This window comes from Bacillus rossius, chromosome 1 (genome assembly GCF_032445375.1).
Source record: "Bacillus rossius redtenbacheri isolate Brsri chromosome 1, Brsri_v3, whole genome shotgun sequence".
Classification (NCBI taxonomy): Eukaryota; Metazoa; Arthropoda; class Insecta; order Phasmatodea; family Bacillidae; genus Bacillus; species Bacillus rossius.
Window position 1 is genome coordinate 75,830,000 of NC_086330.1, and position 27,875 is coordinate 75,857,874.

General features: G+C 41.7%; 1 protein-coding gene across 5 annotated transcripts in view; it reads left to right on the top strand.

Annotated features, from left to right (window-relative positions):
* The window catches only part of LOC134538005 (transducin-like enhancer protein 4), a 237,887-nt gene that overhangs the window by 99,558 nt on the left and 110,454 nt on the right, over positions 1-27,875 (top strand). For all 5 annotated transcript variants that reach the window (XM_063379005.1, XM_063379006.1, XM_063379012.1 and 2 more), the window contains exons 5-6: positions 22,068-22,130; positions 23,943-24,017. In XM_063379005.1, the coding sequence (XP_063235075.1) occupies positions 22,068-22,130; positions 23,943-24,017 (138 nt within the window). The remainder of the gene's footprint in view (positions 1-22,067; positions 22,131-23,942; positions 24,018-27,875) is intronic.

Below are 27,875 nucleotides of genomic sequence, written 5' to 3' on the forward strand. Positions count from 1 at the left end.
CAAAAAAACTTAAATTTTATTATTTTTTTATCTTTTGTTCATTCAACGATTAAAGCGTTTTTTTGTTTCTTAAAACAATAACTTTATTTTATTATTTTTAGTCTATAAATAAAATAAAAATATTGAATATGAGTGATTAAAGTATTAATTTGTTACAATGAACTTAAAATCAGTCATTAATGTTCACGTAATCTAGTTATTTCAGCTAATACGGCAACATTACATCGAACTTTTCTTGTTATCTTAGAGCAACTAAGTTCTTTTATTTGGAGACCATTCAGTGACTTTACGCGACTAAGAGCTACATAAGTCTGTCCGGCAGCAAAGAGACGCGATCCCAAACTAAAAACTGCATAATCTACAGTGCAGCCTCGCATTTTATGCACTGTGGATTCCCAACTCAGTATTGATGGCAAAATTCGCCTTTCAGCAATACCATAGCTGTATTTCGCTGGAAACTGAGTGGCTATTAGTTTAATTATATGTACACAATCTGTGCCGAAATCAACACGGACTGATGGAATCTCCGGAAGAGCGGCCAGATAATTTCAGATATAGTACCTAGACGGGCCCTTTAACGACGGAGGGACTGTTCTTAGAGGCGATACCGCACCAGGTGCGCAGCGAACCTCGAACCAATAAACACGCCTCACCCAGTTCATCCCAGCTCGGCTGGCTTCTTGGTATTCTTGTGAGAACGATAACTTTTCATAAATCAGCTCCCAACTTTGTCTTTCCCCCACCTCGCACCGATCCTGCCTCCGCTGTTGCTAGACCACCTGCGTTTAGCATACCAATATGCTTTCCGTCCTTGCTCGGCACCGAACACGGGTATTCTTTCTTCTATACTTTTTTTATCACGACGAGGGTTGGGTGGCTGGCGTCTTGCTTCGCCAGCGGACCGCGTAGGTGACCGCCGAAGTGACGAGTTCGCGCAACCGTCGGATCACACTGGAAAAATTTGGAAGCGATGATTCGTAGACTATTTTCACCTCTTCTCGCCCCTCTGTTTGTCTTTTTCTCTCTCTCCCCCCTCATTTCCCCTAGCTTTGAACCGCCTGCGCTATTTTGTCAGCCTCGTGTTTCAGTTGTTACAACCTCTCCCATCCTGCCCCCCTCCCCCCCAACAGGTCACGGCCTTTTTTTTTTTGTCTGCCGGACATTTTGATTGGCGAACAGTTGAACAGTTGCCCGGTTGCCCGCTGTCTGCAGTCGCTTGTTTGAGGGCGACGAGATGGGACACATTCTCGTCGGAGGGTGGCGAGTTAGAGAGAGAGAGAGAGAGCGAGAGAGAGAGAGAGAGATTGATAGGGGTGGAAAAATGTTCGAAAGCTGGGGGAGGGGTGGAGGGATTTTCCACTCTGGCGGGTTTTAAATTTCCAGGCCCGCGTTGCATATTCAATGAAGGCGATGATGCGACCGCCGAGCGCGGAACGAGTGTGTGGTGGGAGAGGCTAATCTCGGCTAATTAGGAGCCTCCACAGCCCCCCTCCCCCCCCACTCCCGCCACACTCTGGGACCTAGCCGCCTGCGTGTGTCGCCCGCGGGAGCGTGTCAATCATTCTGAATACATAAGACAAAACTGGTAGTTAAATATATACTGTGGATCTAGGTCTCACATAAAATATATGTTTCTGCATCCTTAATTACCAGATGTCTGCATAGTAACCACGGTTTGTTTAGGCGCCATGTACGACACTCTGTTAAGTGAATTACTTATCTTCCTTTTTTTTTACTGTGCTTATTTACTGAAATGAAGTATAAAACGGGTTACTAATACTACGTTTTATATAACCTTTGAGAAATTGGCACAGATTCTTCATATGCAAACGTTTGATAATACTCTTCAAAATATTATCTACTAAAACTATTATCTAAACACTTGAAGCAAGCATTATTTTTTGCCGTTTGCCCAACCAATCAGAAATAATATTTACATGAATATTTACTTACAGTTAGTACAAATTATAATGAGACATGTGAGAGAAACAAAGAAGCAAGTAATAAATGAAAACATTTAATTAACAGTATGAGGTGAAAGCATAGAGGAAACAATGAATGAAACAAATAGGAAGTGAAATTTAAATTGACTCTAAAATGAATGCTATCTACAAGCCACAATAAAACCAACTCAGTAGATTACATAAGCAATTGACATAAATAGCGCTTTTAGCATACATATTACACAATAACACTACAGAAACACGTCAGTTCGTCGTGGACGATAATCAGTTGTTATTCTCAGTAGATCACCACAGGATGCCTTGGACCTCGCTGCTTGTCAACTGGCTCTGCTTACTAACACTCTGACTTGTACTGTTCATTCCTTGAAGACGTGCACACTGCACCGAAGTCGTCCACGAAATCACCGTCTGGGGTAGTCCTGACGAATACTGTCGACGTCTATCGTTTGGTTGATGTTTGCAGTCTGTTGTGCGACATAAATCTCTTCACCAGAAAATATACGAATTTTCCAAATTATTTATCTGGACTCTTACTTCCACACTTCACACACAAGGCTGTAGACTCGTTGAATGGTTTAATAAAATAAAGTAGAACTAAACAATCTTTTTCTACTCCAAATTCAAGACACAGTAGAATCTAGGACGATAATTTCTTCAAAATTATACTCTCCACAATGTAGTCTGGAAACTACCGATGATTCTATGCATAAATTCAAACGTCTCGACGAACATGATATCCTTTACATAATATTCTCACCCATATTTCACAAACATAATATTTTCTTGACAATAAAACATAAAGTCTCCTAATTTCATACCATAATCTTGTAACAGTCTAGTGGTTTTAAATGTAATTGAGCTTTAAAATACTGCTCGCCAGTCAATCTATTCAGATCAAGCTAAAACTTCCAACTAAACATCCCAAACAAATATTTTTTTTTTCAGTTCTCAGGTTTTTTTGTATTTAATAAAAGGCAATTTTTAAACATAAATAATTTTGTGATATGAAAATCGCTCATAGAGAAATTGACTTTACAAATAATTTTTTCATAATGACAATTCAACAAAATGAAACATGAAAATGTTTGAAATTAATAAAAATATATAATTACTGAAAAGTTTCTCTACAACACCGCACTTCCAGTGCACAGTTACTACATTTACTAGTTGTTTGTTTGGCTGGACAAACCATGGCTTGTGGCCGAATCCTCGGCCTTTTGGTACTGTTAAGCCTGTATCGCACGATGGAAGGTTTCACACAGGTTCCGCAGGAAGCTTCCAGCAAGTGTGCTTGTCAAGCCTCCATGACAGCAGGTATGGAATTTTCAATGAAAGAAACTATCACACGTAGAATTGTGACTGGTGTAGGCCTTGCTTGTGCGAATGGTTTTGTTATGATAGTTAATACTTTTTATATTGTATAACCTGGGATGTTTCTCATAATTGTCGCATAATTCAGTAACTGTTTCACCAGACCACATGTTCATCGCGTTTCAAATCAGTAATCAAGAAAACTCCAGTCTCTCCAAAATAAATGACAATTTTTAACACTAGGTGGCACACTACCACTTCATTTGGATAAAATTTCCATCTTCTACGAAACCTTGCACAGAAATTTGAAACACGACCGATTACAAAAACTTCCTTGAAAGCAGCCAGCGCTCTGTTAATTCTTCCACAGAACAATCCATACCAGCTGCCATGGACGACTCAAGGAAACTTCCATCGTGTGATAGGAGCTTTTTACACTCCCTGCAGCCGCTCTAGGGAGTTAACTATTGCTTCTTTCCAGCGTCGCAGACTCCACTCCACGTCTGGAACTGTCACAACTACTGTGTCAGAAAGGAAACCGTTGAAACTCCTGCGTTTTGAATCTGTTCGGTGCAGTCTTTGTAGTCGCTAGGAATATGTATTTAATGGGTTTGTATCGTCTTTATTGATAGCGCAGTGTGTCCCTCATTCTGGAACATTCTGCTATCACCAAGACTGTGAGAGAGTTGGTTTCAGATTTTTTTTGTAAGTGCATGGTCATACAAATTATAAAACGGTGTATGCAAGGTACTGTTAGAATTTTCATTTCTGTTATATAATTCTAGGCCAGTTATGGAAATGGCGAAGGTTGTATTGCTTTTTACCTTTCAGAAAATTGAAGGAAAAAAAGTCAATGGTTAAAAAATGGTTAGGGAAATTTGGAAATTTGGCTACTGAAAGTCAAGGATTTGACATCCTGTAGTAGTGTCGTTCCCGCTGGATGTCACGTGTGATGTCTTCTCGCCCCCGTGTGACGGTCTGAGGGACCGCAATTTTACGAGATGGCCTATCACATGCTCACGGCACCCCCCTTCCAAACCCCACCCCCACCCCGCACCCTCCATGGAAAGCGGACGGACATCACAACTGGTGTTTAAATAATTCAGCGGCGCGGCGCCGCGTGACACTAGCTAGCCAATAACTGCCACTGATACACGGGCCGACGGAGGGGAGGGGTGGCGAGCATGTGTGAGCATTAAATGTCATTTCTGCCCCGCCCCGCCTGCCAGCCCTGCGCAGGACCTTTTCAATTTATTATTGAGCATTATTTTTTTTACCCCCCCTTCCCCCTTCCCATTTACCCCTTTGTCCCACCCGGCGTTTGTACGCCTCGTGTACGCGTGGCGGGTTGATTTATTTACTGGAATCCCCATGGGAGGGGTGCGTTAAATATAGGGCGAGCGGCGGTATTGTAGGGTGTTTGCTGCCCGCTAGCGCGGCCCGAGCAAAGGGGGGGGGGGGGTTGGAGTGGGAAGGACGAGTGTTGTCGAAGCGTGCTCTGCAGTCGAGATGGCAGTCGGTGACGGCTGCGGCCTACCGTCGGCGATGGTGACGCGCGACCCTGGTGGCCGGGAGGGTTGATAAGGGCGACCCCGGCCTTGGTGCGTAGCCGTGCGACGTTTAACCCTAACTGAATAAACAGCCATCTTTGTTTTTAAATTTTTACTTCTGTAGGCGCGTTACAGGAAAATGATTGAGAGTGAATTTTTACGATGCGCGCACAGCATATGACAAAAATTGACAGGATGGAAAAAAAATGCTGCATACAAATAAAAATTATATAAGTGCTATTAAATCATATAATTTAGTGATTGATATTGAATACTGGTCCGTATAATTAAAAAAAAACATTTATTTATTGTGTTTATTAGGGATAGAAATTGTGTTTATAAACGTTTTCAGTTGTATTTTCAAGGGTATTTACATAAGTAAGATTATTATTGACTTATTATTTTAAATTTATCTCGTATACTTTATTAAATAAAGTAATTAATATTCTCTGGGTGTTTATATTAATATCGAATACTGAGTATTTATAATTTATTTAAATTTGATTGAATTTATACTTTACCAACCGTTTTTAGAACATCACTCCAGTCCTTTTATTGTTTTATTACTATTAATTATTTCGCTGCAATAGTAAAGTTAGTTTTTTACTAAGCCCAGTAAGAATACCTTCTAACGCGCGTGCATAAGCACATGTACCCTTTTTTTCCTTTTAGTTTTTCTGCCATACTTTCAATTTTAATTTATTCATTCAAGTGTTTTGGCACAACGATATCTGGATTATATCTTCCTACCGTTTTATTCCTTGTCACATTTGTAATTTTTTTGTAAATTTGTACATTTACATGAAAACAACTGTACCACTACAAAATAGTGTTCGCAGTAATGCTGGGTTCGGGTTATTACCCGTGCATGTATGCATTGTGTTGTGTAAGTACATCCAATTGTTTTGCTGTATTTTAGGAGGCTTCAAAGACCCATGGTTCAATGAAGTTATTCAAATGTGTAATGGATATCCGACTTAGACTATCTCATAATAATGATCACGCGAATTTTGCGGGTATCTCTCTATACCCACGAGCTGTTTTTTTTTATTTGTGTGAACTGAGATGTTCTCAGTGCATAGAATAAAAGCGAGCGTGACGTCACACCACGTGTCTCCGCATGCACTGAAGGCATGGGCATGTTGCGAGAATGGGAGAAGAAGCAGCACCCCTTCTTTACCCCCTTCTTCTCCCCCCCCCCTTCACACACACACACACACACACACACACACACACACACACACACACAAGGGAGCAGCTCCTTAGCTAACTCAACACCGGTGATCCGACGTGTCTAAAGCCTCGCAAAAACACATCTCCCCTCTTCCCCCTATCTATTGAGATTTTTCACTTTGCTTTTTTTTTTACTTCCTCCCCTTGATCTACTTTTTTTTCCTCCCTCGTTGGCACCTCTCTCCCCCTTTATCACCCTTTCCACTCTTTCACTCGGCCCCTCCCTCCCTCCCCCCACAGCAACTGCTCAACGACCAGCTTCCATGGGGTCGATGTTTCTTCGGGCGGAGAGGATGGGACGTGCTGGAAGATTGACTGTGGGGCGCTGCGTTGCCCACCCAGCGGCTGTCACGCTGTCACGCTGTCACACTGTCACGCTGCTTCCCGCTTCCCGCTCAGGGCTGTTGTGGTGCTTTTCTTTGTTATTTGTATGTAAATATAGCAATATATCCAAGGGGGAAAATTACCAAAATATTAATTGTAATTTTCTACTGATAATATACAAAAACACATTATTGAAACATTATAGAATATTAAAAGTGACTCAAAACGTAGAAAAATATAGTACGTTTGACTGACAAATCACATAAAAGAGGTGTTTTCTTAGGTAGGAGAAACTGAACGTGGTGGAAGCTGTCCCGCGCGTGACCGTCGCGAGAAGGGGCCAGCCGGCGCTCCTCGCCTCGGACTGGGGTTGCTGCAGACGCCGCGCCGACTACCCTCGTCAATAAGAGGATAATGATAGCTTTATTAGGGGCGTCGGGGCGCGGCCACCCGCCGGGAAGGACGCTAAAGTGAAAAATGCTGTTCGCGACAGGCGAGAGCGAAATAAATTAAGGGGTGGGAAGAGAGGCGAATAGGGGTGGGGCTGGGGCGGTCGTGGTGGTGGTGGTAAAAAAACACAATCGCGTTCGACAGGTTTTTTTTTCCGGGGGGATTTGGGGGGGGGGGGTGAACTGAGGAGTTTCAGGGAGTGGGAGGGGGAGCTAGATTGATCAGGCTCAGGGGAAGGGCGGTAGTCACGTGAAAAATGCTGCCCGCGGGGTGCGGTCGGTACACTCGCTGCAGCAAGCGTACATCGGCGCCAGGCATCCACGGACTCCCGGGCTGTGTCTGCACCACGCGTGTGGGGAGTTCACAACATTGGGCGAAGTGTACGGAGGCGAGCATGGTTTCCGTGACACTGGCGATGACGAGGTAGCAAGTGACTTAGCATGCCGTCTGCTGGCAGTTCCTAGCTAGTCCTGCAGGACACGAAGACCGCTGCGAACAGTGGTTTGGAACGGTCTGTACCCAGATCAATCCTCTGCCGGTGCTGAAGTGTAAACCTGTTTCGAGATCGATCCAGGAAAATAATGCCAGCAAGACCTGAATATCAACAGCCCGTCGCCTCCGTCCTTCGATCACGTGACCTGCAGCCAATCAGAGGGCCCTAAAAGTTCCATTCGTCCGTCCGTTAAAAGTTTGGCAAACTCACGCTTTTGACGGACGGGCGAACGGATGAAATATAGGCCTGTGGAGTTTGAATTTTTTTCGTTAAGTTGTTTTGCGCTGTAACATTGCTGCTGCTAAAACTCAAGTCCAAACAATTCAATCATGACCCTGAATTGTTACCGAGGATTTGCTTAATAGTACAATACGTACATGAGCGAGACATAAATAGCAAAACAACATTGATATAAATCGTTGAGAGAAAAACTTAGATAGTTGGCAGCACTTATCTGGGAATATATTTTGACGGACGCTTGGCTAGCTAGCAGCTGTGTGACATTAACGGACGAGTGGCAAACGGTCCGACGTTGGCGACGGGATAATTAATTCCGGCTTACCTTTGGCGAAGCAGCATTCATATTTTTGTTGCCTGAGCGCAGTCGTTACAGGGGAATACCACGAAACGTGATCTCGACCTGTGTTTTGTTTGAGCGGAGCCTCGAAGCAGCGACCACTGGCACAGCATTCTACATTCCCGCCCTTTTTTCCCCTCCCTTTTGTTTCACACAGTCGCCAAAAACCAGGAAAAGAGTGTGAGGCTGATTCCCCCTGCCCTCGGTCCGAACGCGCTTTTTTGTGACCCCCCGGCGTTGCCACAAGCCCTCTTGTTTGCTGTCGACCAACACACAACACCCTCCCCCTGCCCGGGGGGAACAGCGGCCCAAGTCGCGAGCTGCTAGCGTCGTGTCCCCGGAATCCTGGTTACAAAACAGTACCACTCAGTTTTCATGGCATGTTCATAGATCAGTGCGCCTAGCCAGGGGTGTATCAGTGTTGGCGAGGCGGGAATGGTAATTGCGACGCTCGCTGGTGCTTCTAGCGCGGTGTCGCATCTAAGCGCAAGGGAAGCAGTATTCTCGTCTTGCATAGAACAACTATGAGATTCAAGCGGTAACCATACCATTATATGGTGGAAAAATAATGATAAAGGTGTAATGAAAGTCCCTTGAGTGCTTTCAAGAATCTTTACCGTATGTTTCATGTCTAAAAAAAATCATTCTTAAAAACGCGTTTTAAAATTTTTGACTCTTCTTAAAATATAGTTTAGAAACAAAATACGAAAACGATATTACTCATCAACGTATAAACTTCGGAGGTTCTGAGTTCGATTCGATGATGCACTTTCAAAACATTCACAGAGTAACGTTCTACATACACTGTCCACCAGAAAACTGCTCCCACCACTATCTTCAAGGTGTGTATCACTCCCGCCAATGGGATTTCGTGGCAGCCATTTTACTCTCTTTTCGTCGGCTTACGTATGTTAGTGTCGATCGTCATCTTACTTCACTTGTTAGTTAAAATACGGCGCTTAAAACATGGCCGCCGTGGCTAAGATAAGAGGTCATCCAATATGGTGGGCACTATGTCGGCGCGCGCGTGACGTAATTCAGGGTCGCGGCTGGCGATATCCAATCACACTCATTGCACGGACCCTGAGATACATAGTTCTACTGCTGCTGCTACAGAGCTAAGTTGGCAGCACTGCCGCCGGTGTTGGAAGCCCTGAGCATCCTGGGGGGCGGGCTGACTTGAGCCCTTGTTGCCCGCAGACTACACTTCTCTCCGCCCTACACATGGCAAACTGTAATAAGCTTGTTTTACTCTACTTTTTTTTTTACCCTTTCCCCGTGTTGGGGAAAACTAAACAGGGCGGCGGATAGAGAGAAAAAAAAACGGTCGGAAAAGGGTGTGGGATAGGGAAAAAAAGGTTTTGCGGAAGGGGTATGGGGGTGGGCGCTGGAGAGAGATGAAAGAGTAGAAAATGGGAGGAACAAATAAAAAATGCGCTGATGGCGGGTGGTTTGCCTTGCTAGGGTCCCCCGTTGGTCGTGGAAAAGGGGGGGGGGGGGGGGCTGCCGAAATCAGAGCGGAGTCGACCGCATGCAGGCTTGTGACGTCACGTCTCCATGGCAACGGTCCGACCCCTCTCTCCATCCTTCTCGGATGATTTTGTTTGATTTTTCCGTACGTGCGCGGGAGAAAGAGAGGAAAAATATATAGATATATATTTTTTTTTTGGTCGGAAAGTGCCTGCTGAATCCCAGAAGAGCACGGCGTGGGTTATGGAGTTTTATATACATTACCGAAAACCCCGGGACGTGTATACGCGTATACATATATACGTAGCTAGCTATATTCCGTGGGCGCTTGCCACGCGTCTGGCAGGAGGGGCGGGAGGGCGTCTCCCCCACCGCGCGCCCCTTCGACCGGCGGACTTGTTATTATCATCATCCCCCCTCGACTAATTGGAATTTTTTTACCCCCCCCCCCCCCCTCCTCCACTCCCCAGCGCCTCGTTTCGGAATGTTGCCGTCGGCGGGAAGCGGGCCGTGCGAATTACCGCCGCGAGGCACGGGCGTTTTTTAATACCCCTCTCCCCTCCTCTACCCCACTTTACTCCTCGAGCACCTAAAATAAATATTAAAAAAAAAAGGTTCAGAAACTACGAGCTTGTAATTTCCATGACGATTATTAGTAATTTAGCTCCTCTAGCCACGCCCGTAACCCGCCCTTTTTTAAGGGCCAGGTGACACACAACCCGGGGTGCTTTTTTTTATTTTTATAACGTGTCAAGCGAGTTTCCCTTTGACGCTAACTGCTGGGCACAGAATTATCCGCGGTGTTTAATTCGCACCCCATTAGGGGCATAACGGCCTCTTCTGCCCGGGTCCTCGTCTTCACGTGGCTTTCCAGCACCGCTCGCACCTGGGCTCGTGTTCCACGCGGCGTCACCGCGTCTCCGCGTCGCTCTCGTCTGTTCCGTGCGCCAGCATTCCGTATTGCACGAGTATTCGTCTTCATCTTCAGCAGACAGTGACAGGCGTGTGGTGTGCAACTCGCACGAAGCTTCGAAATAACCTTATGAGATGAGCTTGCAATTTTTTTTTGGCCTCTCGGAAATAAAATTGTTATTTCCGTTGAATATAATAAAAAAAATGGGTGCGTGTACTTATTTACGTGCGTTAGAAGTATTACTTACTTGGTGTAAAAAACTAACTAACTTTAATTTTACATGCAAATAATTAATAGAAATAAAATAATAAAATGACTGGAGTGATATAAATACTGTTGGTAAAGTATAAATTCAATAAAATATTAATAAATACTCAGTATTCAATATTAAATAAACATTAATCAAAATTAATTAATTAATTTAGTAAAATTATTGAGATAAATTTTAATTAATTATGAAAATCAATAAATATGTTCACTAATTATTCTAATTTGTTAATGTTAATAGTTATAAAAATTATGTAATAATTTATAATGAAAATAAATTATACATACGGGAACATAAACTCACTGATATAAATACAGTTGAAAAAGTTTATGAACACAATTTATATCACTAATATGTTACCACTACCCGTGCCCTGGGTCAGTGATAGCTCCAGCACCCTGCAGAGCTAAGTTAAACCAAAGTGGTGCACACTTGAACAAAATTTTTGAAGTGCCGCAGAAATTAACCAACTAGCTCTCGCGTCTAAAAGCGAGCCAGCATACTAATACCAAACAGTAATTAAATTTTGAAAACATTTAAGCAAAGAAATATAGGAGTATAGGTAGGCGGTAGCATAAAAAATACAAAATTATCATTTATTAAAGATTTACTATAAAAATCATAAAGACTCTTAAAAATAGCTTAGAAGAACATACACATGGTTTTGAGATGTCTTGCAAAACATACCCTATAACAGGAGTTAACCCAATAAAAATATATAAAAGACGTAGTATACAAAATATTCTAAAATTTACGTCGAAAGGAAATAATAAATATATAACCATCTTAAAATTTACGATTACTTTTTACAACAAATTAAACATTAAAGCCTGGCCTCATTTTAATTAATAGTCTTATCCCAGTCATTCCAATTCTTTGCGTGTGCTTACATTTTTTTTATAACATTTGAAACAAAATACGTCAAAAGTCCGTCAAGCGGTGATGGCGATTTCTTGATAAATCCATTAAATGTTACTTTCAGTTTACTTAACAGTCTCGCGAATCCAAGACCAACATCAAAGTTCAGCCTTCAATTGTGTGCTTGAAAACACCAAATGGTTCAGTGCTGACGTGGTCAAAAAAATGTACGCAAATCCGCAGCGGTGGTGTTTTTAAAACTATAAAAAACCTAGATAAATATATTATAATAAAATACCCTAAAATTACTTTCAACATACTAAATACCTTACAAATTATACCAAACCAGAAAGTTCTCCAACCTTCCAGATCATTTGAGGTCTTGCTAACTTAAAAAAATCATTTCCGTTTAGGCACGTCTAAAAAAAATCGCCGATTACAATAAATAAAACTATGAACTTAACATAAAAACTAACTAAACTAAACCGGCAAAAAATAAGAATTATGTACAACACAAGTGCAAAATATGCTAAATTAACTATAAAAATAATTAAATACTAAAACCAGAACAAAACCAGGGGTTTCAAATATTCACAATAAATAAATTATTTTGATGATATTGACTAGTATTCACTATCTATCTCTAAAGTATATTATTTACAACCAAATATATATAGTAGTATTTAGCTTTTTTTATCATGTAAATATTTGCTGCATGCTGAGCGCGCATCTCAAAAATTCATTCCCATCCATCATTTTTTCATAACTCGCCTAAAGTATGATCAACCTCACTTATAAAAATACACTTGAAAAAGTTTATAAACATAGTTTCCATCACTAATATTAAAAATAAATAAATGTTTTTAATGATCACTAAAGTATAAGATTTAAAAGCACAATTATAATTTTTATTTGAATGTAGCCTTTTTTTCCATAGTTTGAAAATTAATTTGCATGGTGTGCATGCATCATAAAAATTCACTCTCATCATTCTTTCATAACGCACCTAAAGAAGTATAACTTCAAAAGTTAAACTATATTTAATAAACTAAATTTTTACAATTGTTAATGTCTTAGAAATAAAAAAAAGTTATTGTACAACATATACAAATTTACAACTACTCATTTACGTTAACGTCCGAGTATTCTAAAAACTAAATATGGAATATTTTCTAATTCATTATATATTTGAAGTATTCATCTCTGTCCAGCATAAAGTGCACTTTACACGCTCTGTTCTTATACATTTTTTCATGTTCATTTAGTCTTATTTAGGTAGAGTGAGTGTAGTTTCAGCCTCGGCGCGCGGAACCAATGAGGGGAGGACGTCTCCCGGGCGGCCGAGAGGGTGACGGCATGAGCCCCTCGCTCATGTATGAGCGGAGAAGAGAGAAAGACGCGGAAAGAGGGGAGAGGGAGTAGAAAAGATGCGTGCCGTGCGGTCCCAGATACCCTCGTTGGAGCTGGTATCCGATTACGGGATTTATACCGGAAGATGAAAAGAAGGGTGGAGCTGGGGAGCAAGAGAGGTTGTGTTGGGTCGGTTGGTTATGTCGACGATGGGTTTTGGCGGGTTGGGGGAAGGGGATCCAGGGGCGGGACCTGGGGGAACGGAAGAAAAACTTTCCTTCCACCGCCCCTCTGCACCCCGTGCGGGGAAAAACGAATCGATCCCCTGCTTCGAGGCAGCGACCCTCCGAGCCCCCTAGCCGAGCCGCCGGGTTGGTTATCCGCTCCCTCGGGGCCGTCGGAAGGGCCCCCTCGCTGCAGAGGTCGGGGTAGAGGGATAGTCGGAGAACTGGCGAGGTCTGTGCACTTCCTGCCGGGAGGCACGGCGCTTAGGGCGACTCTCGCTGGCGAAGCTAATGCAGTTTCTCATCTACGCGCACGTTCTGCACAGTCAACGACGTTCCGCGTGAGTTACTTGTCTTAAGGTCCCTTCGACAATTTTTTTTATGTATCAAGAAAATATGAGTTCATATGTACCTATCCATTAGAGAGCCTTTATTGAGTTAGCTGAAGAACTCTAAAATAATGTATTAAGCGTGCAAAACGTTTTTACCTTATCCACTGTTTGGATATATTTTTTTGGAGTAGTACAAAAAGCACTGTCATTAAACTTTAATAGTTTTGTTTAGAAAACCTGGGCTTATAAAAGCTGCGACACAGTTTGCGCATTAAATTATTTGTGCTTCAGTCATTTTGATCTTAAACACGTCAAATTAGAAATACATATATATATATATAATATATCGGTTACCCCGATTATGATACCCGTTTGTCAAAATAAGAAATACTACATCGCTTACTCCGATTATCATATCTGTATTTTATGACCTACAGTTACACAGAATTGTTTCGGTTTGTCTCTTGAGAAAAATTATAACAGCAGAAAGTGGAATCGTTGACATGCTGAAGACGTTTTCTATGTTCAAATAAGACCCCAGTTATTTAGATTGGCGTGTTTTCCATACACACTAAAGAACCAATGAATTCATTGACTACCTGCACCTCACGTTACAGAAAATTAGGGTCCTGTTAAGGGCCAGATGTCCCTCAAAGTTTTACGAATGACTCTGTGGTACCTGTTGGCCCATTCACACGAGTGAAAAAAAAGTAAAAAAGTTTATAATTCAGGTATTTTGTCATATTTTACATGTAATAACATGGGCTCTAATATATCCTAGTGTCAATTTATTCAATGTTTTACTGTATACCCGCGTCAAATGGGTGGTTCGACTGTAATTAAGTTTATCGTGGTGATCAGTGCATTCGAAGAGCACGAATGTTTAACCTCCTTCCCCCCTCCAACATCTTGTGAACGTTTTTCCTTTTTAAGTGGGGAGGCAGTTCACGTGCTAGCGTCATCGTGCTAGCGCCGATCGTGACTGACTCCTCCCCTTGGCCCCCCTTCCACCCACCCAGCAACTAATGTTCCCGCCCGGAACATCATTTCGCATTCCTGCCCCCTCCCCCTCCCCCCTTTTCTATTTCGTGACGCTGCAACCCTCGTGCTTTCCGTTCCTGCTTTCCCATGCTCGCACCGTCCCTCCTTTTCCCCCTCTTCATCAACTACCGTTTGCGTGCGGCCCCGTCATGATGACACTGTTACAGGCGAGGCGTGCTTCATAACAGTCGTAGACCGTCCCGCCTGCGCGCAAGGACCAGGCAGGTGTGCTCGTCGTTCGCACTGAGCGTGGACCGCGTGGTTTCCCTGGTACCTTTCGACGGCACGGCCGCTCGTCAGGGGCCAAGTTGGTGTAGGTTATTTCGCTTACACGACGGGCGGATATGGTGATTCATAATGGCGAAGTGTAATCGATATTTTATAACAGCGTGTGTTTATCTGTCGTGTTCATTTCATTTCAAGCTAACAGCCATGGACACATTTCCCCCCTTTTAACAATGCCGGTGCTAACTCAGCTGCTATAATACTGAACTGCTAGGATTGTCTTGCATATACAAATTTAAAAAAAAAAATGCTTGTCGAAACAATTTTTTTTTGGAATCACAAAGTTTTATCAATATTTCAATATTTTGTGCGGTTTGCTCCATTGAGCTCTTTAATAATGTATACATATACAATCCGTGAATGTTTGTATTCTGTGTTGCCGAAATAATGTATCTAATAATCGTAATATTAGTGACAGATAGCAGGATACGGTGTCAGAATTAGTTGCAGTGTTTGTACATGCAGTAAAATGGTGACATATTAACAGATAAGTTCAGATTTCTTTTAGTGAGTATTGTGGAAATGTTGTGTCAAGATAAGGACATGTTTTAATTCTAGAAAATTATGTCAAAAATTCACCGTTTTTATGTCGCTTCATTAAAAAAATGGGTCTATGTACTACTGTACACGCATATAATTTATTTACTTGGTGTAGTAAAAAATAATCTTAATTTTGCATGCAAATAATTCATATAAATAAAATAATAAAATGTCTGGAATGATATTATAAATACGGTTGGTAAAGTATAAATTCAACCTTATATAGAACATTTAATAAATACTCAGTATTCAATATTAATATAAACACGTTAAAAAAATATTTATTTAAGTAAAATAATCGAGATGAATTTTAATTAATCGTGGTATTTTATAAATAAGCTGAACATTTATTCAAATTTATTAATTTTAACTATTTATTAAATAATAAAGTATTAATTTATTACTTATAATGCAAATAAATTATATATACAGGAAAATAACCTCACTTATATAAATACACTTGAAAGAGTTCGCAAACAAAATATCAATCTAAAATATATTCCATAAAAACATAACATTTTTATTTGTATGTAGTCTTTTTTTATCCTGTAAGTTTTTGTTGCAAGCTGCGCGTGCATTATAAAAATTCACTCATCATTTTTTCATGACGCGTTAAAAAAAGTGTAACTTCAAAAATTATTGGAACCAATGCATTTTGCGATTTTTTATACTGTATAGTCGCCAGCAGTTTTTTTATCGCACAAAAGGGAGGGACAAAATTTCTGGTGTTGCCGCCTCTAATGAGCCCGCCGTCCTGGTTCTTGCGCCGGGATCGCGCGCGCGGGGTGAGGCGATGAATAATACATGGGTATCGTGCGCTTCGCGGCGGTGTCGGACGTGGCCCTCCGGTGCTGGTTCTTACACCCAGGCGTTTCCGCGCGCGCGGCGATGAATAGAGACAGCCTCGAGGGGTGGTTGTGGCCCGTGGAGGGGGGGGGGGGCAGGAAGGGTGTGTATGCGTGTATGAGACGGGCCTGGGACCCTCGTCGGGATCGTCCCCATGTTGCAGACGGCGTCCCTCAAAATGACGCGGCTGCTGAATGCTGATCAGGAACCCCGGTCGAGGGGTTAGCGATGAAGCGATTGGTGGAAGAAGAGTCGAGGGAATCACGCGTGTACTAGGAGCCACCCTAGGGTGAAAAACAGGAGGGGGGTTACGGCCAGAGCGTGGGTGAAACTTAATTTGTCGTCGACAGAGCGTGCGGAAGAGCATTGAACAAGGAGAGAGATATACAAGTGCAACTCTTTCTGTGGAAACTGAAACCATCTTTTGAGTGACATGTGACGCAATTTTTTCGGGTGGGCCCATAACTACATAGTACTAGCAAAAAAAAACTCGTGCGGGTGATACAAATCCATTGTGTCAGGTTTATAATGTTAATTTAACTTAATGACGACTAATTGCTTAGTGAAATAAATTTAATCAGACCGAAAAACATTTAATGTTGTTTTGGTAACATAAAAAAATGTTCTATATAAATGAGTTGGAGTTTGCCTGATGATAGCTTGTGAATTACTTCTCACCCTCACTGTAACTATGTTAAAGTATATATTATTAAAGCTACTATCTGGTGGGTGCGCCCAAAACTACTATAAAAAAACAACCCTAGGTCTCCCCCATGTGAAAGAGCGAGTCTGCAAAACTCTTGGTGCAATGGTGGACACAGGTGGGAGGTATAGGGGGGTAGGAAGCAATGAAAAAATTTGCAAAATACCAGTGAAAACAGTATGTTACTGTGTGAGAAGCCACGTCGCCTATGGCTACTACTGTAGGTCCGTATGTCTGTGTGTTAGTGTCAATAGTAATGTAATTTTTTTGAACACACATTTAAAATGTTATTTATTCAATTTTTTTTTCAAAATCCCCACTTCCCCTGAAAAGATTTCTGTACCCTTCACTGCTCCGGGGTGTCGGTTCCCGGAAACGAAGATACAGTTAAGTGCGAGTGGGGAGAGTGGCCGAAGTGACCTATCAGGTTTCCTGTCAGCAGCGACCGGAAAACACTGCGGTTTGAACCAATGGTAAACGCCCCACTATTTCACACATTGGGGGCATACAGTTACAGCTTGAGTTATACTTAGATATTTGCACATCTAAATGGCACATATATTGTATATAATCCGGGAATTGTCGTTTGTTTATTGGATGTACACTCTGTCCTGGTTCCTCATGACTGGGCCGCATGTTTACAACTTTAATTGGTTTCTCTTCCTTCAGGGGGTGTCAAGTACCACATGAATCAATGACAGGTTTTTCAACTGTTTGCAGCCTTGTCTGTTGCCTAATTATAATAATAATGCGAATATCTTATGTTAATGGTGATATTTAGTTAATGGGATAATTCACGTGTTGAGTGATCATTAATCTCTAGGACGAACCCCAATATTCTCTCTATAATCATGTTCATTAGCCACTGACTTATGAGGTTTATAAACTGGGATGCATGAGATTCTACACTATACTTTTTTTTTGCAGGCATTTCACTGGCTCAGAGTTCTCGTAATGAATGTGGCACAATCGTAGAAGCAGCACAAAGATAAAACATGCTGAAATACTAGCCTATCGCGAAATGAATCCGCGCATTTGTCCGGTCTCCAGTAACACATCATCCTCTCTGACGCAACCACATGCATCTGACTCACTCTAGAGCTAAATGTTTACAGTTGACTTCGAGCCAGGGAGGTGTCAAGTTAGAGGGTCCGATCATTCAAGAACAAAAAAAACGATTGGATGTTTGCTGGCTAGACAGGCATTGAAACAGACCGGAGGTGACACATTGCGAAAACGTTTTGAACAAATACGCTGACAGCTTTTCAGCATTTTTCGTATTTAGGTGATTTATGTTTAGAAATAGTTTATTTGTTAGCACGCTTATCTTGGTCGTTCAATGAAAATCAAAATCTGTTTATTTCTTCTTTTTTTAAATATCTCTTTTGTAACAGTTAATGAAAATTAGTCCATATTGTCCTTCAATATTTATTTTTAATTTGAATAAGATCCTCAGAGCAGAATACATCTATAAAATTATCATAATTCTCACGCCAGCAAAAAAAAATTCGTTACACGGCTAAAATGTACACAGCTAAATATAATGTGAATGTAAAACAGAGACTATGAGTAAACAGTGTATACCTAGGTGGCTTCTGTAAAGCTGTAACTGGTTCTACGATTTTACGGCTCAGGTTGCCTTGAAATGCGCGACTACAGGATTCTTCCCTAGTGCCTCTTTCACCTCTCTTCCACTTCAACCCTGTCCTCACACTTCTCGACGTCAGCCTTCCCCATCGAACGTCGTTCGAGCCAGCTAGCCTCTCCCTCGTTCGGTCAACAGCCGCGCCCCTATACTCGAACAGACGTGCGCGCGCAAGTTCTCTCCTCCCCCTCCCCTCACAGGGACTCCGACATGTGTTTGCGCGCCCGCCTAGCCACCTCCAATTCCCTCCACGCCACCCCTCCTTCCCCTATTCTTCCCCCTCTTCACTCGTTCACCGCCGCAAGTGCTCCAGAACCCTCTGCGTTTCTCTACTTACTTTGGAGTGCGCGCTCTCTTTTCACCTCGCCGTCTCTTTCCCGCGCGCAAGATTTTGCATATTCATGTCCCTCTTCTTCGCGACCCCGTTTTCCTTTCCTCGCTCTCTTTCGCACTTTCCCACTTATTTTTCGTTCTCTTCTAACCCTTTCCTCTGCCAAAGGTCTCTTCACACCCCACTCCCGCTGCCACCCTAGCCAGCGACGGCCTTGTTCAGAAGCGTTCAAATATTTACATTAATTTGGCCGCGGGCGGAACGCCACGTTTTCATGCCTCGATTGCCGACCGGGAGGGAGTGGGGGAAGACGGAGGGAAAACAGTGTCGGCGAGGAAAAACCTGCGGGCGCAGGGAAAAAGGGGCTTGGGGAATGTTTGCATTCGAGCGACGTCGGGTGGAAAGACTGCGAGTCCAGGACAGTCGTGTCCGAGTTCGCCATCTTGAATCGTCTGTGTGCTTCAGTTTAGTTTTTTTTATATATTTTAAATTTTTATATAGGATGGTTCTATTACCCCCTCCAATGACCATACTGTTAACTGTTGATGTCAAAGAGAAAAGGTCCTATACGAATTTGAATATACTTTAAAACCTTATGTTCCAATGAAGTAAAACGTTACACCCACAAGGAAAAAATCAATAAAATTAAAAAAAAGAGCAACCCATCATATAATTATTAACATTGTAAAACCGATATACAATTCACTTAGATCTCTTTTATCGTAGCAATTCCAAACCGATGCTTATTACCTTTAGTAGCTGCGGATTATATCAGCGGAATGTTTTCGTGGCTTAGATACTTACAGAGTAGGCTGTAGAGTTCAGGTTTACGGTGGTTTTAGCGCGAAATTTACGAATAGTTTCTGTAAACATGCCCGTTTTTCACATGATTGCGCTGATAAAACTGTGTCCGAATCTTTTATGGTTTTATTATTCAGTAGTTATTTTTAAAATATTGTCCAAAATTGGTGTTTGTAATCTTTTTTGAAAGAATTTATTATAGGAGTAATAAAAAACTTAACTGTTCAAAGAATTTTAGTTTTTGCTCTGTGAAAAAAATCGTCACCTTATCTACAACAGTGTTCATAGATTACAACAAAACAGAACAGTGATGGGGCTATGGACACTCTTGGTTGGGGAACTATCGCGGTCATTTACCGGTGCTGAGTTCAGAAGCCAGCCGTAGGTAATACTAGCTAGTTTTACATAGTTAGTTTTTATTGGTTCTATTTCTTCTTTGTCCTAATTAATTAGAGAGCCATTAGTTTGTCGTTATATTGTACAAGCAAGTTAGAATTTTTATGCTGTGCTATTCAATGGCTCAAAATTTATGTATAAATATTTGACTAGGTAATATATGTATTTAATAACCACTACAAGTGTAGATGTATATGATTGGCCGCTAATAATCATTGACAAGTGCTTTCTTACAATAATTCAACCACACCAATAAATGAAACATGCTCGATTCAAAACAAATTAACTGTGTTTCAAAAGTAATAAACAGTTATAGGGCCTCTACAAATCGATGACGTTTGTTATAATTGTACTAGTCCGTCAGATTTTTACTCTGTATTCAGGGCTTCCGCTTTGTAAATTCTAGCATTTTTCATGTAGGGCTATCTATAGTTTATAGAGCCACTTTTATTTTGCGAATACATTTCTCTCCAGGATAGACTCAACTTGCCTTTATATAGTCAAGCCTTTGTACAGCGCTCATTGGTCGATAACAAAGACACAGCCTTTGGTGGGTTGCACGTGATTGGATAACCACTTTGTTACAGGGTCGTCGTCAAGGGCGTGTCAAGAGAACTGTAGCAGATGTATATGTTCAAGGTCTTCTCTACTACCAGTAGTTAATTATTGAACCTGCTTGGCTCCTTTAGAACTTCCAGTTGTTTGTAGTACCTTCTTGCACTGCTCGCAGAACGTGTGTCTGCACCTCACCGCGCCTGCTGCTCAGAGGCTAATATTTGCTCTGATAACGTTTCTGCGCGCTAATGAAAATGCATTTTGTACTCAAACATGTTCTGATGTGCTCTCGCCGAGCAGGTACGCAAATGTTGACTGTGAACCAACTTGAATTGTCCTTCACGTGTTTACCCTTTCTTCCCAGTCGCTTGTGAGTTATTGCACTTGGCTCCCGCGAGGTGGCTGTGTCGTGTGTTCTGTCAGGGCGACCGGGCACCTACACGCGGCTTCACTCCGTGAGAGAATATCTTACGAGCACATCGTGTTGCTAAGGTCGACACCGGCACGTGCATCAAAGCCTCTCGTAGTCTTTACGCGTGACTATGGGTCTAAAGCGTATATATATTTATGTACGGCAAGGGTGTATCCAACTCGAAATAGAACAGGAGGCGAAGGGACTCTTTCACGGGGGAGGAGTGTCTATGGTGCAATACAATAATAAACAATCACAAGAGAAAGAATAATACTTATTAAAAACATTTTTGAACTATAGTTTGTGAGGATTAGTTACTAATTTTCGTTAACTACAGTTCTTTGTTTTAATTATTTTTTACTTCTGAAGGGGGTCAGCTGCTTCCCCATCTTACCCCCATGGATACGCCTTTGCTTTACGGTGTAGAATAAAGTTGAAAATACACTCTGAAACCAATTCCACGCTATAAAAATATTAATTGGCCACTGATTTAGAGGACAATGCATATTATTATTTCGACTCAAAGGGAAAATGTTGTTAAATTCCATACTTAGACGCCAGCATTCATTAATCTAGGGCATTAGTTAAATTCCCTTGTGCTTCTTAAGCTACGCGCGCCTTTTTTATGCACTGAGAAAAATTGAACACATAAAGGATATCACAGTATTTAGCATGTTTACAAGGAATCAGGTACCAATACTCCAGTCCCTGTAAAAGAATAAATTGTTTACGTAACTTTCTGAAAAAATAGTTTATTACATAAACAATTGTGTAGTACCAACAACCCATTAATATACCTGTCCCTGTGTTCACCTTGTCTATGGGTTTTTGGGTACCAACATTTTATTCCATACTTCTTTCTTGTTGGTGTGACTTTGTTTGGCGGGCTTCTGTAGTTGTACATGCGACATCATGTTCTTATGTTTAAATGTTCTTATTTAGGCCCTATACAGCAACAGCAGCCTGTTTTGGTTTCTGCAGTCGGTAACTGGAACTGTTGTTCGATTTGATCGTTTCGCGAACAATCACTTGTAAATAGTTAGTTATGTTTGTTGCTTGCTACATGAAAGGTGTTACGCAGTGTGACGCGAGACCACATGGAGGTAGACATAGCATAGTTTTGTTCACGTGAAGATAACTATATTGAAGATTGTCGTGAATGAAGTTGTGACCCACGTCGTCCTGTGTGTTGCAGACTGAGATCGCGAAGCGGCTCAACGCGATAATCGCACAGATCCTTTCCTTCCTGTCGCAAGAGGTGAGTACATAGTTATTTTATAATACTTTAGTTCCCTCATTCATAGATTTAAACAGCTTCTGTCATCGGACCTTGTAAACCTTAAATAAAATAAAAGTATTTGGAAGTCACCCACAACAAGAAAACAGCGTTTGGTAAATTAAAGAACAGGGCAATTTTCCCGGATTTATTTGACGTGAGGCTAATCTTGACGTCATTTTGCACCAAAACGGCTGGGCCGGCGCGTTTATATAGGCGAACTAGTCAACTGCCTAGGGCGCCAAGTAGCTGGGGGCGGCGCAGCACGACACATAACAGCTGATATGATATGTTTAACGATTATTGAAACTAGATGAAAATGGATTTTTGTAACAGTTCGGAATGTTTATATTGATATAAGTAATTATTTAAAGTCAACGGTGACTTGTTTATGATTTTTAATAAGTAAAACAGTAAAAAAAAATCACAAGCCTGCTTACATTTGATTGTTGACAAAATCTTAGGCTTACGTGATGTATTTTGAGGCAAAAAAAAATTTTTTTTGGGTTGTCCGGCGGGTTGGGGGGGGGGGGGGAGGCATTAAGGTTTTTCGCCTAGGGCGCCAATTTACCTTGCACCGACCCTGCAAAACGGCTGATCATGTGTGAGGAACTTGTACGCTGATTTTGATGTAAACAAGTCCCCACATTTATATACCTACTCGTGTTATGTCTGCTATCGGACCTGGTACCTATTACTTCAAAAAGCAAGTGATTCAGTGAACATAACGTCTCACAGCAAGGAAACGTGCCCAGTACAAGAGAACCGGAAATTTCGCGAATTAGTTTGGCGATAGGAAAACTAGATGGTCCTGCATGCGGGAACACGTCCTCACGTTACAACGGCAGGTAGGCGTACATGGCTGGGCTAGTTTTGCTGCTGGGTGGTTTTCATTGCCTGAATTGTGGCGCACTGTGGTCCGGACGAATAAATGAATCCACGACATTTCTGTAAAAGGCCGCGTGCGACTATGGAATTCAATGCAGTGACCTTGTACATTTGTCTTTGAAAGTATAACAACATTGCCGGCGCAAGTAGGGAAGCGTGGCGGACGTTTTCGTGAGCTGCTGGGGTTTATTTCGGAGTGCTCCCGTTTCCACCGCTCCACCCATGCATTGCGCAAGTGCTGCGGTCTGTGGGATCACCTATCGCCCGCCTCTAATGCCGCGTTATTGCACTTTCGCGTCATTTTTGTTTCATTGTAATTTTTTTATGGACGTCCATAAAAAATTTGCAATGAAACAAAAAGAAAGACAAACGATGCTACAGTGTTACACGTAACTAGTCTGGAGGAAAGTTTTACGCGAAATATACATTCCCCCCAGCAAAGAACCATCTAAGCATTTGCGTGGAGTGATCTCTAGAAACGATAGCAGACCGTATTAGGATGGTCTGGACTCGTCTCGAGATGACGGGCTTCGAAGTGTGGCCAGGCTCTCTCACCGCATCCACCAGTTATGTACTCTCCCTCTCTCCCAATATCAACCCAACAAATAATTGCTCAAACAAGTAAAAGGTTTTTTGTTTAATGTGGTACGGTCAATCTATCCCAGAATTGATCGAATCGCGTGGCGTTTCGAGCTTCTTTTGTCGGTCAGAGCCACTGGAGAAATAACGTCTCATACTTGAAGCAACGATGTAATTTCCTGTTGTTAAATCAAGTGTCTCGACTTACAGCACTGGTGCCAAGGGGCGCAGTGTTCTGTTATCCAGGGTGTGTTGTGTTGTGTTGTGTTGTGTTGTGTTGTGTTGTGTTGTGTTGTGCGGGTGTCTGAGGCTGTGTTGTGCCCGCAGCACCAGCAGCAGGTGGCGACGGCCGTGGACCGGGCGAAGCAGGTCACCATGACGGAGCTGAACGCCATCATAGGAGTGAGTATCTACACTGCGACCTGACACACAAGCACGTTACATTGCATGCATGTGCAGCTCAGCAGAAGTTTTCGTAGTGACTCTTAGTGACGCGGGTTCCGACTTAGAGAATTTGCTTGCTCCATACGATCTTCAGCCGTTTCACAATTTTTCACTCTCTTGTTTGATTATTTAAATGTAATGCTTACTCTTAAGTAAGGTGAAAATAACTTTGAATCTGGTATCGCGCCAATATTTTGAGGTGAGCTATGTACGAATTCAAGGAATGCAATTAAAATGGTTGAGCTTGGAGATTTTTTTTTTTACAATAATGAAGGAGGAAACTATAATTTATGCTTACGTTGTTTAAATCTGGGTGTATTAGGCTTAATTCTAGTTAGTAGAAAACTTAGTTAAATTCAGAATAATCCGAAGATACCGACTGACTGACAGCTGATGGAAGTTTTGAAGTTTTAGCTAAGAGAATTAGCAATGATTTTATTATTTTTTCATCCATCTTTTGGATTGGTGTTGCAAATTATTTAAAACTTTTTTTTTCCCACTCGATCGATCCTACCGACCCACGGCTAACACACCGTGTCCATGTAATTCTCTCTGTTTGCGCCAACTGGCCTTGGTTTAAAACACGCCCCGGACGTGTGTGTATCCGCGACTGGTTTGTTCGCCAGCGGAACTCTTCGGCGTCAATATCCTTCGAAATAAACAAGTAAACATTTGTTCCTGTGTCGGGCAGCCTGCGTGCCGCGGCAGGGCGGTGTGTCTGCGCTAATGCGCAGCACAAACACAGACACCGGGCAGGCAGGGAATCACACCGACGCTTCGCCACACAGCCTGCTCGAGTTTGCTCTCCGCGACTTGTTTATTTGTGTTTGGGCGCTGCTACAACCCGGCCGGGGTTCTCGCGTTTAATTAGATAACTTTGCACTTCCCCGGGGCGTGGCGCAACGCGATTGGCTGGCGAGTTCGTCGCGACTCTTTTTTTTTAAAAAACCCCCGGGAACACGCCTGCAGCTCGTGGCGTGCTTGCAGAGCCACAGCGAGTTCGCTGGGAGGTCACACGGCTGTACTTCACTCACCGTGTTGTACCCACGTGCTGGTTTTCATGAGGAAATAGAAGCAATTTTGCGTCTGGTAGTCAGCTGTAGTCAGTGGTCACGTCGCAGGTAAATATTTTAATTCCAATATTTGCCCCAATTTTTTTAAAATTACATATAACATATAATGGTGATATATTTTGCGGCAGAATTTTCTACAGCAAACAAAATGAAATGCTTATGAAACACCAGAAGTAATTGTCCTAGATGAAAAAAAAAAAGTAAGCAAAATCAAATAACCTAAGATGGTGGGTGCAGTCATGGCATACGTACCCGTAATTAAACCATTTTTATTTTGATTTATTGAGAAAAAAAACTATAATTCGTACCCAAATGCTGAATGTCCTTTCGCCTTAAGCACTGTTGCGTCACCGTAATCCTACAATCAACCAGACAGATCCGTAAGTGGACGCAAATGCCTCAGGCCTGAGAGGCCAACGGGGAAATGTGTTCGTGAAACCGACGCACTTGGCTCTGTTTTGCATCCCGCGACAGAAAACATGCCGTGGCATTTGTTCGGCTATGAAACTTTGATAAGCAACTTGCCTTTTGGCAGTGCCCGCTCGGTCTAGGGTAAACTCCCCCCCCCCCCCCCCAGCCCTCTGCTCCTTCACCCGGAAATGCTGAGCGGCACAGAAGCAGCGCTGCGCCTCGTGTTTGCTCTGCGCTCCGTGGCTCTCTCCTGGAGGACGCAGCGCGCGGCCGTGGTGGCAGCAGATGAAGTGGGGCCATCACCAGCGGGAACCTCCTCCCGACATTCTCTGTGACGTCAGCTAGACCGCCCGACCTCCGTCAAGTGCTCACTTGCAAAATTTTCTTTAAACAAATGCGCCATTTGATTTTGTAATCTATGATCTGCACCGTTTCAGATTTGAAGCTCATTAATTAGGAAATACGAATTAACAAGCCAACAACCGTCTTATAGTTTCATCATGTGTAAATAGGCTAAACGCATTATGGATCAGTGTAATTTAAACCATAGAAATTTTTACACGCATTACCAAAGTTTGTCACAATTTCAAGCTTTTCAGTATATGATTATTGGGATCTAAAAAAATTTCTCTCATTGTAGTTTTAGAAGTAAAACTTATTTTTTTGTGAAACGATTTCTGACGCTAATAGATTGCGGACTGTGCAGAAAACTTGTCGGGCCTCGTTCTCTTGGACGGTTTCCACGTGGCGGCTTGTGGCTCAGGCTGAACCCTGCCATGCCACAGGGGTAGGCGGGTCCCGGCGGTAGAGACTGCGCTTGACGCCATCCGACTTGCTGGCATCTAGTAAGGCAGAGAGTGACACAACGGGGTTTGAGCTTATTGTTGTGCACCGCGTCACAGGCCATACTCGCAAAAAAATGGTGTTCCTTCAAGTACGTATTATGTTAATTACTTGTGTAAATCAGTATTGTTAAACAGTTTTACACGAGTATAGGTCTAGCTGTGTAAAAAATTGGTTGTTTGTAAAGTCGGTTTACGGACGATAGTTTAACGTGACAACGTCATAACAAAACATTGATGAAATGATTGCATACTTTATGAATAAAATTGAATAATTTTTATTTTAATAATAAAAGAATAAATACTTCAAATTATACTAGTAATCAGATTTTTAAAATGCAAGAATAATTAACCTTTATTGCCTAAATTGTTGTTGTAATAAGCAATGAAAACCACATTAACTTTTCACTTCACTTTATAAACAGTCGAGTGGAAGAGAGATAGATGCGGCGCAAGCGTACAATGAGCGTAACGGGACACAGCGTAACGGAACAATGTGCGTAATGGGACACAGCGTAACGGAACATTGTGCGTAACGGGACACTTTTTCGTGCGTGCAGCTAGCGTTCATCGATTTATTAGACGTTGTCACGTCAAAAATATTCTTTTCTGGTATAATGTTTTTCACGCTTTAATTTGACAGGGTAATTATTTGTTACGAATTATTATTTGATTAACTAAATCACACGTCGTATTATAATTATGAGCCCATAAGCGTGTAAATATGTTAAGTCCAACTAAGAATATGCTAGTTAAAAAAAGTTTAAATAATCCCGTGCGCGGACTATTAATTGTTTTTTATTTTAACTTTGTGACAATATGGTTATAATGTAAAGTATTCCGTAAGGTAGGTCCGTGCCGTTTAGTTTTCCGGTCGCGGTGCGGTGGACATGTCATTGTTCATTCATTCGACGGCAGAACATTATCAATGCCTATGAGTGCATTGTAGCATGTCTATGTACCCTATTGGCAGAATGTGTTGCACTATAACTCAGTGATCAACAGTTGGTAATATGTATTTAAAATTAATATTGCTTGATGACTAATTATCGACATCCGGAGCTGTAATTTGGAAGTGAGTAATAATTTTGTTGATTCATGTTTATTTATTCTATTTGAATCATATTTCCAATAAATACAAATTGTTAAGATTCTTAAATACTTGAAAAATAAATGAAAGCAAAAAAAAAACCGTGCTGTGTTATCTTGTTAATAAATTGTAGAAATGGTTCTGCTGAGTAATATTAAGTAATATAAATGTGGTTGAGAGTAATTTTTATCGAAGTTGATTTACTTATTAAAACGCGTATAAATTGTTGTTAGAATTGTTTTCATACTACGGTAGTCTTAATATAACATTTGATGATGTGATTATTTTAATACCGAGTAATACTAATTGTTAATTAATGATTATTGCTTGAACAATAAATACTGATATTCTGAGCAGTTATTTTGGAGTGATTAATAATTTTTTAATTAATGTTTATTCA